The sequence below is a fragment of the Fistularia commersonii genome, chromosome 1 (assembly GCF_037954325.1).
Source record: "Fistularia commersonii isolate RoL2024-O1a breed Wild chromosome 1, RoL_Fcom_v1.0, whole genome shotgun sequence".
NCBI classification, from domain to species: Eukaryota; Metazoa; Chordata; class Actinopteri; order Syngnathiformes; family Fistulariidae; genus Fistularia; species Fistularia commersonii.
The window spans coordinates 5,377,665-5,391,109 of record NC_141284.1 but is presented as its reverse complement, the minus strand read 5'-3'; the positions used below and the strand labels follow the sequence as shown (position 1 = coordinate 5,391,109).

General features: G+C 46.3%; 1 protein-coding gene across 1 annotated transcript; it reads right to left on the bottom strand.

Moving 5' to 3' along the window:
* Positions 1-109: 109 nt before the first annotated feature.
* Positions 110-12,036, bottom strand: podn (podocan). Its single transcript, XM_086145528.1, has 10 exons — positions 10,707-12,036; positions 10,514-10,607; positions 8,192-8,256; positions 7,448-7,557; positions 7,202-7,358; positions 6,985-7,100; positions 6,580-6,793; positions 6,053-6,496; positions 5,086-5,234; positions 110-2,123 (listed from the first exon to the last, which is right to left on the bottom strand). Exons 1-10 carry the CDS (start codon positions 10,965-10,967, stop codon positions 1,973-1,975), a joined length of 1,761 nt encoding a protein of 586 aa, XP_086001654.1. The 5' UTR covers positions 10,968-12,036; the 3' UTR covers positions 110-1,972.
* Between the last annotated feature and the right edge of the window lie 1,409 nt (positions 12,037-13,445).

The following is a 13,445-nucleotide window of genomic DNA, read 5'->3' as shown; positions in this document are numbered from 1 at the left end:
TTTGTCCTTTCACCCGCGTGTGTCGGCCACGTGCACACAAACTGCTCTTTAAAAAAAAAAAAATTGCTATTGGAGATGGTATAATCTGCTCAGAAAGCGCACAGTCGTCTTCAGCCTTTTTGTCATAATTTATTTTGCTGTGTTTGATGATCATACATGTGACAATACGACACTGCCGTGCGTGAAGTGAGACTGTGTCATAGCAAAAGTAGTGAGTAGCATGAGTACTTCAATGTCATGCAAATATTTTTTTTTTCTTTTTTATTTCACATATAAGTAAAGTGACAGAAGATCGGGACGTGTCGGAACTTTCTTTCGTGGTGCGTTTTAACACGTTGGCTCCAGATGAACACATTTGATCCAACCTGCAGGTGAATCTGAGACCAGTTTTTCACATGGAAAGTCTGGGGAGAATTTGAACCCGTATTCATGGCAAAATGACAACAATCGAAAATGTAGAAATGAACCGTCAGCTTCTTGATTATCTTAAAAAAATCAGTCTATCCATTCACATGAGACACAATAACTCCAATACCAGCTCACCAGATGTCAGTATTTCCAGGTGTCTGTATGTTTTCTGTTGTATAGTTTATCTCATATTTGTGGACGGCAGTTGACTGTTGTCACTGATTTCGCACATTTTACAGCCCCAAAGCCTGAAAATAATTCATGACTTGATGATGGAAGACATATTTGCGTACCGATCTACATGAACAAATCATACCAAAACAAAACCTTTGGTTGTCTCTGAGCCCCTCGGACGTATTTCCCTGTAAATTCTCTAAAGCAGGCATATTCTTTGGAATCCCCCCGAAAAAAAGGTCTCAAATTGAGTTAGTGAGCTGTGAAATCAGATATATCTTTAAAAAAAAATCGATTCTGTTTCATTGCAAAAAAAAGAAAAGGTAATAAACTAATCTGGACATTGTCTGCCATGTTGTTACATGTTATAGAACATTTATAACATATATATCAATGGGCGATCTGAGCTATCCTTGGACAGTTGGACCAAATCCTTGCGGGGAATTGATCCGATCTCACTCAGATCTTTTCGGAGTTCCTAATTCGGGCACGAGCTGAGACAGAGTGAGCAACCAATCCGAGCGCATGATGTGATGGCGAATGGAAATGGACGCCGTTTTTGCCCCTACATCTTTCCATCCAGTTCGTAAATAAAAACATCCAGGTGATTCTATCTACTTTTAGCAACATTTTTTTTTTTTTTTTTTTTTTTTTTTTTTGCGGCCTTTTATGGTCACGTGTGACCTTTCGTCACATCGAACACCGAGAGTTTAGTACATGCAGCCGCTTCGGACCTCTTAAATGTAATTTTTCCACACTGACGCTGCTGTTCTTGACGCTAGCTTTAATAACCAGAGGTGGGCGAAACACGACAATGAAAAAATACCCAGCGGTACCCACTGGTAAAAGTGGACGTTTGGCATCGTCTACCAAAACCCATCTCATAATGTGCCCATGAACAGGGAGCGGCGTTCGCTCGGGGAGTTCAGCCCTTGAAAAGTGAGGCTTCGCGGGTTCAGATGCGCTGAAAACTCCAATTCTTTCACAGTATTTGTAGTAAACTCACGTTCTGGCTGAAAAAAAAAAAAGCAGAGGGGAGGAGGAGCCCAGGCAGTGTGAACGGCTTGCGCCTGGCACCTTTGGCTTGGACGACATTCGTACGTTGGGGTGAAAAAAAAAAAAAAAAAATCACATTGAACACAGGACGAACGCGCAGAAACACACGACTGGGATGAAACGTGACGACAAATACTAGACAAATATATACATATATATGTATATATATATATAAAGCTCAGATATGAAGATATGCAGTTGTAACCAGCCCAAAAAAAGGAAAACTAGCGTAACTTCATCCGGCATCCTGCACCAGAAATATGAAACCTTCGCTGTGCACTAATGGACATGGGAAACGACGTCTGCGGGCCCATTCCCTCTCCAGAGTCAGTCTTTATGTCTCCTGCTCTGCCAGCGCATCTCCTTCCCCCTCGTCCGTCATGGAGGGGAGGTCCGAGTCTCCCGTTCCGATTTCCAGCGCTTGCAGGTTGGACAGGTGGGAGAAGGCGCTTTCGTCCACCGTGTCCACGGAGAGGCGGTTGAACCTGGGAGGGCCAGAAACAGACGGAACAGAATTCGGGGGGGGGGGTTAAAAGCGAGACTCGCCACCGTCCGCCACCCGTCTCACGGAAACATCCATCTGTTGTGCATTTACCGACCCCAACCCGAGACATTTTAAAGACATTCACAGGTTCTTGGCATCAAAGCGCCGGTGAAATACCCGGAACCGACTGCATCGGTTCTTGTCTGATGCGGAAAATGCTTGCAGACTTGCCCGTGAACCCTAACCGCGCAACCCCCTCCAACCCAACCCCTCCACCTCCCAGTGATGAAAGCAATCCAGGGGCTCAGGCTAAGAGCTCTCTGGGTGACAGAAGGACAGCAGGTGATATAAAGTACATGGGGAGCATGATGAGCCTAACAGAAAGGGGGTGGCGGGGGGTTGGGAGTACTAGCCGTAAAGCATCTGGGTCGGGGTCTGGCTTCCCCTCCATAGCTGCAGAAGGTGGAGGGAAGGCAAAATACGAGATGGGGAAAATTGGTTCTCAGCTAAAAAGATATATTTGTTTTCGCATTTATTTTTGGTCCGACGTCCGCAACCCCTCAAAAGAAAAGTATGAACCGAAAGGGCGAGGCTGAACTTTTTCTTCCATTCTTGGCGTTTTAGTCCAACCGCAGCATGGTTCTCAGTCTCAACACATTCCAGCCAATCATCACTCTGCTATTGTAAGTGGATAAAATAAACAATTGATTTGATCTAAACCTCAGCTGCACGCCAAAGAAATACGATAAGGAGTTTATCAGAACTGGAGTCTTTGTTTTCAATCTCTATTCATGGTGACAGCTGATGTTTTTCTTTTTTTTTTTCGACATATTTCTGCTTTAGCCTAGGTTGCCATGCCTCTTTGCTAATGCTATACCAGGGTTGAAAAGTTGTTTTTTTTTTTTACAGTGTGCAAAAAATAAAGGGAACACTTAAACAACACAATGAAACTCCAAGTGTTCCCTTTATATTTTGAGCAGCATATTATATATATTTTTTTTAATATATTATCAAAGTTCTCTTGTGGCCAGAGCAAGTGGTTACTGTGGCAATGCTATCTAGGATTCTGAGACATCTACCGGGGATTTTATTTTGAAATCTCTCTGTGAGCTATGTTAGCTACACTGTATGGCCAAAAGTATTTGCTCAACGGAATCAGGTGTTCCAATCACTTTCATGGCCACAGGTGTATAAAATCAAGCTCCTAAGCATGCAGACTGTTTTTACAAACAGGAATGGGTCGCGCTCAGGAGCTCGGTGAATTCCAGCATGGAACTGTGATAGAATGCCGCCCGTGCAACAAATCCAACTGTCAACTGTATAATAAGAACATGACAACTCAGCCATGAAGTGGTAGACCACGTAAACTGACGGAAGCGGTTTCGCGGATGCTGAGGTGCATAGTGCAAAGAGGTCCCCAACTTTCTGCAGAGGCAATGGCTACAAACCTCCAAACTTCATGTGGCCTTCAGATCAGCTCAAGAACAGTGCGCAGGGAGCTCGATAGAATGGGTTTCCAAGGCCGAGCAGCTGCATCCGAGCCACACGTCACCAAAAGCAATGAAAAGTGTCGGATGCAGTGGTTGTAAAGCATGCCGCCACTGGCTCTAGAGCGGTGGAGGCGTGCTCTCTGGAGTGACGAATCGCGCTTCTCCATCTGGCAATCCGATGGATGAGTCTGGGTTTGGCTGCAAGTGTGAAGTTTGGTGGAGGGGGGATTATGGTGTGGGCTTGTTTTTCAGGAGCTGGGCTTGGCCCTTTAGCTCCAGTCAAAGGAACTCTGAAAGCTCCAGCATACCAAGACATTTTGGACAATTCCATGCTCCCGACTTTGTGGGAACAATTTGGAGCTGGCCCCTTCCTTTTCCAACACGACCGTGCACCAGTGCACGAAGCACGACATGGATGACAGAGTCTGGTGTGGATGAAGTTGACAGGCCTGCACAGAGTCCTGTTCTTAACCCGATAGAACACCTTTGGGATGAATTAGAGCGGAGACTGAGAGCCGGGCCTTCTCATCCGACATCATGTGTGACCTCACAAATGCGCTTCTGGAAGAATGGTTAAAAATTCCCATAAACACACTCCCGAGCCTTGTGGACCAGAAGAGTTGAAGAAATTATAGCAGCAAAAGGTGGGCCGACGTCATATTGAACCCTGTGGATTAGGAATGGGATGTCACTTATGTGAGTCAAGGCAGGTGAGCGAATACTTTTGGCCTTATAGTGTCTGTTATTTGTGCCAAACTTCCTATCCTGCTTAATCTATACAGTGATACATCCCAAAGAGGATTTTCAGTGATGTTGCCACTGTAATCGTGATTGACCAGGGAGGTCTGTTCTGACATTGCCGACTGAACCATCTCAACACAGCTGAACCAGAAGAGGTTTGCTGGAGTCACAACCCCAATGACTCACGAAACAAAAAACAGCAGTCGTTCGGTGAGAGACGGGGCTTAATCTGCAGGCTAGATGTCAAAGCAATCACATCTCTGGACAGATAAGACTCCTCAATGAACGTACGGACCATTTTTAAACTGGTTTTCTAATCCAGATATCTAATGAAGTGGCCAATCCAAAAACGCGTATAGCTCCTCGAGGAACCACGGTTCTAATTTTCGTGTTTTTGTGCCGTGTTTTTCCGTCCTCATGCTAAGCTACAGCGACGCCGAGCCGCATCTAACAGCCTCATCTCTGAGACTTTGCGTGTCGAGTATTACTATGAGTTGTAAAAACGGACCCGTCGTTACTTTTATAGAAGAACCCACAGCAGATGGAGCTTCACAAATCAAGAACCGCTTTTCTCTCATGAAAAGCGGTCGAGAAGAGGGAGAGGAATCCAGGAATCCTTCCTCACAGTGGCCCTGAAGGAGCAGCGGTGAATCCCCACGCCCCTTGAGGAGCCGCTGGAACAGCAACCGTCTTCGTGACTAACAAAGCAAGGCAATGAAACCAGCCGCTCACCGCAAGTATATGCCCTTGATATTCGGGGTGCCTTCAAATGCCGCCGCGGAGATACTGGAGATGCGGTTGCTCTGCAGGTGAAGGTACTCCAGGGACTCCGGCAGGTCCGAGGGGATGTGAGACAGCTGGTTACTGGACAGGTCCAGAGTCTGGGATCACAAAGATGCAACAATAGGAGTCTGGTTTATGGCTTATCGTGTAAAGACGACAATTTCTCGGAGACTTCGGCATCTTTGTTTCGTCCGCTCTGGGGTCAAGACCTGGATAGTAGCCGTGGGTGAGCAGGAGGTGACAATAAATTCCGGCCGTCATTCGATATCACGGAAATAATGACCGATAAGCACATTAAACTGTTTCTGGCTGAAAAGCTGGAGCGCAGCCATACAGTGCAGGGGGAAAAAAATGGAAAAGATTATACGGGATTACAGAAAAAAAAAAAAAAAAAAAAAAGCAAACAATCTGCGCCGGCCAAACCGAAACCAAATGTGTGTCAGTTCCTGGATTCTCCGTCACCACCGCTCCCCTCCCCGACCGTCCCGAAGCCCGACACATCACGAGAACAAAAAGACCAGTGCTGCTCATGTTCATTCGACAAGTCTTGTGTTTGCTGTATCTGCAGTCTTTTCATTCGAAGAACCGGAGTAGCCCCAATGGTAAATCGGCTAAAGTCACATAGCGCAGAAAACGATCACAGCAGGATACCTTGGGGGTTAGCTTCGTGTACCATCGGTAACCGTAGCATTGCAAAAAGGTGCCGAAACCGCTACTCATCGTACAATTTGTTGCTACAAGGAGACCACCCAACCAACGCTGCAAGTCTGTCAAAATCTAAAATTTTTAGATTGGGTGTAGGAACTTCTACGCTCATAGCGTTAAACAGTGGGTGGTGCTCGGACTTTAACTGTAGCTGGACCGCTAACCCCTGGTATGATGGATGTGCACGCGTCGTCGAGGATGCAACACTCACTGTGAGAGCAGGCAGCTCCATCCATGCACCCTGGTAGATGGAGTTGAGCTTCAGTTGGTTTTCACTCAGCATCAGCTTCTGCAGCTTCACCATACCCATAAGCGCCCCCTCTGGTATGGAGGCCAGATGGTTGTTCTTGATTTCCAGCACGTGCAGGCTGCGGGGGAGGCCCTGCGGCACCGAGTGCAGGCCGTTCCCTGACAGGTCCAGGGTCTCCAGGACGCGCAGCTTCCTGAAGGCGTCGCGGTGCATTTTGGCATTGGTCAACTTGTTGTAGCTGAGGTTGAGCTCCGTCACGTTGTAGAGCAGGGCCAGGTCGTTGCGCCCGATTTCAGAGATTAGGTTGTGAAGCAGCATTATGGTCTTGGCCCGGCGAGGCAAACCACGGGGAACCCTCTCCAGCAAATTGTTGTATATGTGAATGGTGTGCAGCTTCTTCAAGCCCTTTGAGAACACAAACAAAGACTCCAAAGCGGTTCCTCAGGTGTATTCTTAAAAACAAAGACGAAGGAGAAGGACGAATGTACCTGGAACGCAAACGGGTGGATGGAACGAGAGCGGAGCTTGTTGTTGTGGAGCAGCAGATACTCCAGGTTTCGGGCAGATGTGAGCGCATCTCCGGGGATGCTGCGGATGGAATTCTTCTCCAGGTGTAGCAGCACCAGATTGCGCGGCAGGCCCCTGGGCATGACGCTGAGGTTGTTGTTTGACAGGTCCAGACACTCTAGACTACTCAGGTAGCTGCCAGGCAAGAGACAGAGAGAAGAAGTCACCAAAATCCCGAATGGGTCGTCTCCTCACGTGTCGAGTGGACGCCGCCATCCTGCCCTCGCTTGAAAATGCAGAACAATCAATGAAGTTGGCTTGGCAAACGCACGTTGCCGTTATTTGCATTTCGGTCCAGTTTGCGAATATTTTGTTGTTTTCCCCACCTAAAAGTCTCATTGTTCATTCCCTCGTTGCTCAGGAGGTTGTTTTGCAGGTACAGCTCCCTAAGGTTCGGCAGGTTGTCGAAGGCCCCCGCTGGAATTTTCTCCAGTTTGTTACTCTGAAAGAACAGGAGCGACACTGAGATGACTCGAAATGCCGTAAGAGCACATGAAAACGCACAAATCTCCCGGGATGGTGTCCAAGCGCAGCGGGACGGACCTTCAAATGGAGGCGGTAAAGAGAGGGCGGCAGGTTTCCGGGCACCGTCCGCAAGAAGTTGCTGGACATGGTGAGAATCTCCAGGCTGCTGGAGCCATTGAACATGTGATCGGGGAGCCCCGCGTCCGTCAGCTTGTTGTTGTGGAGATACACCGACCTGTGGGTCACAAGCAAGGCGGGGAATGAAACGCGGGTCGACAGCAGGGGACAGGGACGGGGCGATGCGACAGGAAAGCGCGCTCATACTTCAGTTTCGGCTTTTGTCCGAACGTGTAGGGGTAGATCCTCGAGAGTTGGTTGGCGGCAAAATCGGCACTGACCAAAGATGGCGGCAGGGCCTTTGGCGCCAGAGTGAGCTGCCAAGCACAAGAAAATAAGGCCATCAGGAAAGGCAACGCGTCTGCTTTTATCGGCTTTGCTTGTAAAAACACCCACAATTTGACCCGACTTTCTGCTCGACGGGGTCGGAATTTCACCCTGCCCGAGACCCCGCGCACGACTCCGTGCACAAATCCTTAACCTGAACGTAAATTACATGATTTGTTCAGCTTTGGGGAATCCACGTTGGTTGACGCCCAAATTGAGCTGGGATCCGTCCAGTAAAAGGCAATGTTTCCTCGCCAAGAGCTCGCTCATGGGGGAATGTTGGGTTTCTGTCAGTCATTTTAAAAACCGTAGACCTGCTCTACACGGAAAGTGTCATCAGACAACTTTGCTGTGATTCAGCGCGCTACCAATAAAATCTGATTTGACTTGAAAGAGGAGACAGGGACTCTTAGCCACCTGGATGAGCGTTGCGTTTGCACAAAATATCAGGGAATACTGAAATCAAAATCCGAAAGCGGTGGTGAGATTAGATGTTCATTTAGATCTCTCTCCTTTATAATGCGGTCTATGGATTAAAGCAGAACGGGTATCTTTTCGAGGCTTAGCGAGCACTTCAAAAATCCCCCCTATTCTCCCTGCAACCGGACAGCTGGTGCGACTCACTTTGTTATTGGCCAGGTACAAATACGCCAGCTCCTCCAGCATCTCGAAACCCTCCTCCTCGATGCCTGGAAAACACATTCGAGTCAAATTAGCAAATCCGCACCAGAGAAAAGATGGAACGATGCTACGGCTTGTTTTGTCGTCGAATACTGGACTTTTACCATCCAGGTGGTATTTGAATTATAGTTTTGAATTGGAAAATTTGCTCCGCAATACTTAATGGACTACAGCTTTTTGACCAGCACCTGTGCCTACAATATTTATGGGTTGTTTTATGTTTGTTAGCTGGTCTGCCATGACGCTACATTACCTCACGGAGTTCGGGATTACAGCCTCGGATGAGGCCAAGCAATGAGGCTGGAGGAATTAAGTTTTACAGCGTGTTTTGCAGGTCAGTCCTGGAACCACATAGGAAACATCTTTCCAGAAAACATCTTGGACTCGGCATGTTGAGACTGAGATGGAAAGGGACTTCATTATGACATATATGTTTGAGCCAGACATGTATGTGGGTGTGTGTGTGGGTGTGTGTTTGGGGATTCGAGCTGTCATCAGGTCCAGAAAGCGGCCTGCAAAACCCCAAGACTCCTGGAGCTTCTTCACAGAATGACAGTGAACTTCTTGAAGGAGATGGGTCATAAAATGTCGAAAAGATAAATAAAAATGATTTGCTTCTGACTTCTTATTTAGGTTTTAGTGTGAAAAGGAGGAGGTTCACTTTGAACTACCCCTAAATCTGACAGGACAGTTGAGCTTTTGGAGCTTTAATTTTTTTTTTTTTTTTTTTGAGAGTATACTAAGACCAGTGAGTGCAGGATTACATACCACCCACAGAAGAGCTCAAAATAGAAAAAAAAAAAAATCATTTATACATGACACAAATTGGTATTCTGAATAAATTTGTGTAATAAGAGGGAAATAAATGATCTGGTGTAAAGTCGAAAAAACTTTTTTATTACTTTTTAAGTAACCACATTGGAACGTTGGCTCAGCCTCCTCCCAGAAATATAATCTGAAACACATTTTGAGATTTGAAAAAAAAAACTTTTTCTATTAATTCTAAAACAACTTCACAAAATTGGAAGGTTAAAAAAGAGGGGGAAAGTATTGCCTTCAAAAAAAAAATCATAAATTTTGTTTTTTACAGAAAGTATGAAAGTTCTTTTTAATTTCTGTTGAAAATGAATCACTTTAATCCCCACTTTAAACTTTAAAGTTTGTGCTCCCAGTGAGGGCCTTGTTTAAAACATCAATAGTAGAGAATAAATAAGGAGCCAAACTGAAACCTGCTGTGGCTGAAAATGTACCTCCCGGAAGAATTCAAAGTGAACAAAATTTTCAGCAGATAAACAAAATGCTGAAATCTGACGGGAATTTCTTGCGACTCAGTGACGACACCTCTGGTGATACCCGTTATTTCACCAGCCCCGACGACACCAGAGGTCAGAACATTTATGAAGACTTGTTTTTTTAAAAAAAGTTAGAAGAAACATGCCTTTACATTGGCGGGAGCCACTCAATACGATCAAAATGTATAAAAAAATAACAACCAGATGGACCACTTAGCCTGTACTGGGGGCGTCGTGGCAACGCTGGAGCCAATCCCAGCTGACATTGCACTGAAAGGGGTGGGGCTAAATCTGGACCTGTCAACTGTCAATCATCCCGATTATCTGTTAATACTATTATTGTTCAATAAAAATTTGAAAAAAACAAAAAAAAACTGTCAACCGTCCTGAGAGAATTAACAGTTTACTGTTATTTACTGTTATTTACTGTTATTATTATTCACATCCTATAGTTAACAGTTTACTGTTATTTACTGTTATTATTATTCACGTCCTATAATTAACAATTTACTGTGAATTATAGTTTTATAGTTTTAACAGTTTACTGTTATTTACTGTTGTTATTATCCACATCCTACAATTAACAGTTTATTGTTATTTACTGTCATTATTATCCACATCCTATAATTAACAATTTACTGTTAATGTACAGAAATTCACAGAAAAACTGGACACCGGCCGATGGATCGGTCCGGAACAAAAGGTAGTAAAAGAGGCGGAGCAGATAAATACCATGGTAACGTGGATGCCCGTTGCCACGGGGACAAGACAGGGGGTTGGATGAAACCCACGTCCGTTTTAGTCCAGAGCCAGAATTTAGTCACGGCTACGCTGCTAAAGGACAAACCACGGGTTCCAGAGGGATGACGATCAAACCCAACCGCTTCCTGGTGCCCGGTTGGCCCCGGGGCCCCCCGACGAGGAACAAACAGGAAGTGGAACCACCTGAAGAGCGGAGCGGGAGTGTGTTTACCGTCCGTGGTGAGCCAGTTGTTCTGCAGGTTGAGCGTCTCCAGCTGATACAGATGGGAAATGTGTTGAGCAGTGACCTCCTCGATGTTGTTATTCTGGCGACGGGAGACAAAACACAGGCGGTGAATCTTCACGCACTGGCCCAGTCCACGTGCACGCACGTGTTTGTGTTTGTGTGTGGCCGTATTGAGAACCTGCAGCGAGAGGTGGCGGATTTTATCCGACAGCCCGGCGGGGAACTCGGTGAGGTCGACTCCCGCGCAGTCCACCGCACCCTCGGCCGTGCAGCTACAGTCCGCTGGGCACGGGGTCGGCTCGGGTTTGGCCGGCGGCGTGGTTTTCTTCAACGCCGCCTCCTCTTCTCCTGGTCCAGGAGCGGCCCGGCAGTGCACCAGCGTCCAGGCCCAAAGCAGCACGCTCAGGACCCGCATGACGGCGTGCCTGGGGACGGCCATGTCCACGCTTCGGCGGTCCTGCCGTACAAGTGTGACCGATATGCTCGGTTGTTTTTACCCGTATCCGGGGGTTACAACCCATAAAGATCAACTCCAGACCCACGCAACCCAGACCGGGTTCAGAACTGAGACCAGGACCAGACCACCGCCCCACAACGTGAAACCATCAACCGACGGTCATCCCAAAGTCGGATCTGCAATCACCACTGCTATTAAAGGCTACCTGCTCTTCCATCACACACACGCACACACACACACACACACACACACACACACACACACACACACTGCCCCCTCTAAAGATACTTCTCTACATCCCTGTTTGTGTTTCTCACAGTTCCTCTCCCTTTTCTTGATTCTGCCAGATCATGTGCAGCTGTCAAAGTTGCAGACTGTGACTTTCTTGTACAACAATGTGTGTGTGTGTGTGTGAGTTTGGGTGTGTAATAATCAGACAATTGAAAGTCCTCAAATAACCTTTTTGTGTCTTTCATAAATCCTCGGTGTGTAAAGACTGAGCCACGGACTTCTGTCTACAAACACCCAAAAACTGCTTCTAAAATGTATGTGCTTTCTTGAACGTCGCTTTAAAAACAAAAAAGAGGTGCAGCTTTTCCGGGCTCAGAGGTTTCTGAAACTTTGCTGAACAAAGTTTCGTCATGGAAACCAGCTTCCGGTTTCATCCCACGATCAAAATTCCAGACAACAAATCCCACATGTACGCAAACTTCCAATCAATGCAATAAAAAACAAGCATAGGTATGTCTTAATTGAGCCATAACTGTTAGCGCTAAAAATCTTGAATAAAGGGAAGAGTGTCATTATTATTATCATCATCAGCAGCAGCAAAATAACAAATTATAGATAAACATTTGAGTTGTGAAATAACTTGCTGGTTTTTTTTTTTTAACCTACCTTAAAATACGGGTGATCTCACCAAAAAAAAAAAAAAAAAAAAAAAAAAAAAATGAAGGTGGAAAAAAAAAATCAGTCTTATCAATTTTCTGTGATGTAAATGACGGGGTCTAAAAATGACTGTGAGGAAGGAAATGTAGTGATGACAAAAAAATAGAAAAAGAGGGAGAAATAACCCCCCCCCCCAAAAAAAAAAACAAAACAAAAAAAAAAAAAAAAAACACAAAACAAAAAGAAAAAAAGAAAAGTGGAATTCCTGAAAATTTGCAGGAAGACTTGCGGGTTGCTACTTTTTGGTACCTTAACTCCCCAGCCCTGGAGGAATCAGGGGTTTAACAGATAGGAATATTTCAGATAAGTTTCTCCCTCTCCCTGTTGCCCCTGTTCTCATTACCTATTCACTATTACGTGGTAACAAACAGTTAATAAACAGTTAATAAACAATAGCGTCTTAACTTGATATTTTTTCCTTTTTTTAAAAATTAAATCCTTTTTTAATTTTTTTTTTTTTTCTAAATTACATGTGGTTCCACGGTCATGCAACTGATGCAGCAACCGGATAATTGGAGAGAAAGTAAAATAAATTGAAATAAAATGAAGAAGAAGAAAAAAAGCGCAAACTTCCCGCTCCAGGAGGGAGAATATAAAAAAAAACAAAAACAAAAAAAAAACGTGACGGTCCGGGGAGAATTCCAGAAAACGCCAAGGCGTGGGAAGAGACTCCCGTCCCGCTCCTCCGCACCGACGGTCAGGTCAGATCTCTGCAGGCGCGTCTTCTGCCGGGGCCGCGGGAGCGCGCAGGCGGGCGGGCGGGGACGCGCACTGCAAGCGGAGTTGATTGATGAAAGCGGGAGGCGCCGTGTCGTACCAGGCGGGGCACACACACACACACATGCATACGCATACACACACTATGGATGTCAGAGCGTGCATGTGCGCGTCCCTGCGTGTGCGCAGCTTCAGGTACGTACGGAGTTGCATAATAGGAAGCGCGAAGCTGAAGAGACGCTTTGTTTTGGAGCGGCTCGGAAAAAGCCCCCCCCCCCCCCCTCCTAACATACACACAAACGCACACGCACACGCACACACACACACACACGTCAGCAAGGAAAGGAGACGCTGCAAGTCGGAACACAACTTGAATAGAGGAAATGTGTATGTGTGTGTGGGTGTGAGAGAGAGAGAGAGAGAGAGAGAGAGAGAGAGATCCCCGGGGAGCGCGCACGCGCACGCGCAAGGCCACAAAACGAAAAGCCGCGAAAAGCAGTCGGTGCACTTGCTCCCGCTCATCGTGCACGATAAGTTTTTTCAAGTGGGGGAGGGGGTAGTAGCTCGCTGTGTATGTGTGTGTGTGTGTGTGTGTGTGTGTGTGTGTGTGTTTGTGTCAGGTTGGAGGGCAAGGGGGGGCTGCTCTAACCTGAACAGGAGCCACACACACACACACACACACACACACACACACACACATGCACACACACACTTGCTCTCTCCTCTCATCTTCATGTTGGTGTCGTTTTCAAAGTGTTAAAAAGTTCCCGTTTCAGGCGAACAGTCGAAATCCAT

Bases quoted from the DNA above. Each gene is read 5' to 3' on its own strand.
- podn (XM_086145528.1), bottom strand. From the start codon at position 10,967: ATGGCCGTCCCCAGGCACGCCGTCATGCGGGTCCTGAGCGTGCTGCTT. The intron at 5,235-6,052 runs GTGAGTGTTGCA...TTGTGATCCCAG, and splicing joins TGGAGCTGCCTGCTCTCACA to ACTCTGGACCTGTCCAGTAA. The intron at 2,124-5,085 runs GTGAGCGGCTGG...TGGCCCTCCCAG, and splicing joins ATCAAGGGCATATACTTGCG to GTTCAACCGCCTCTCCGTGG.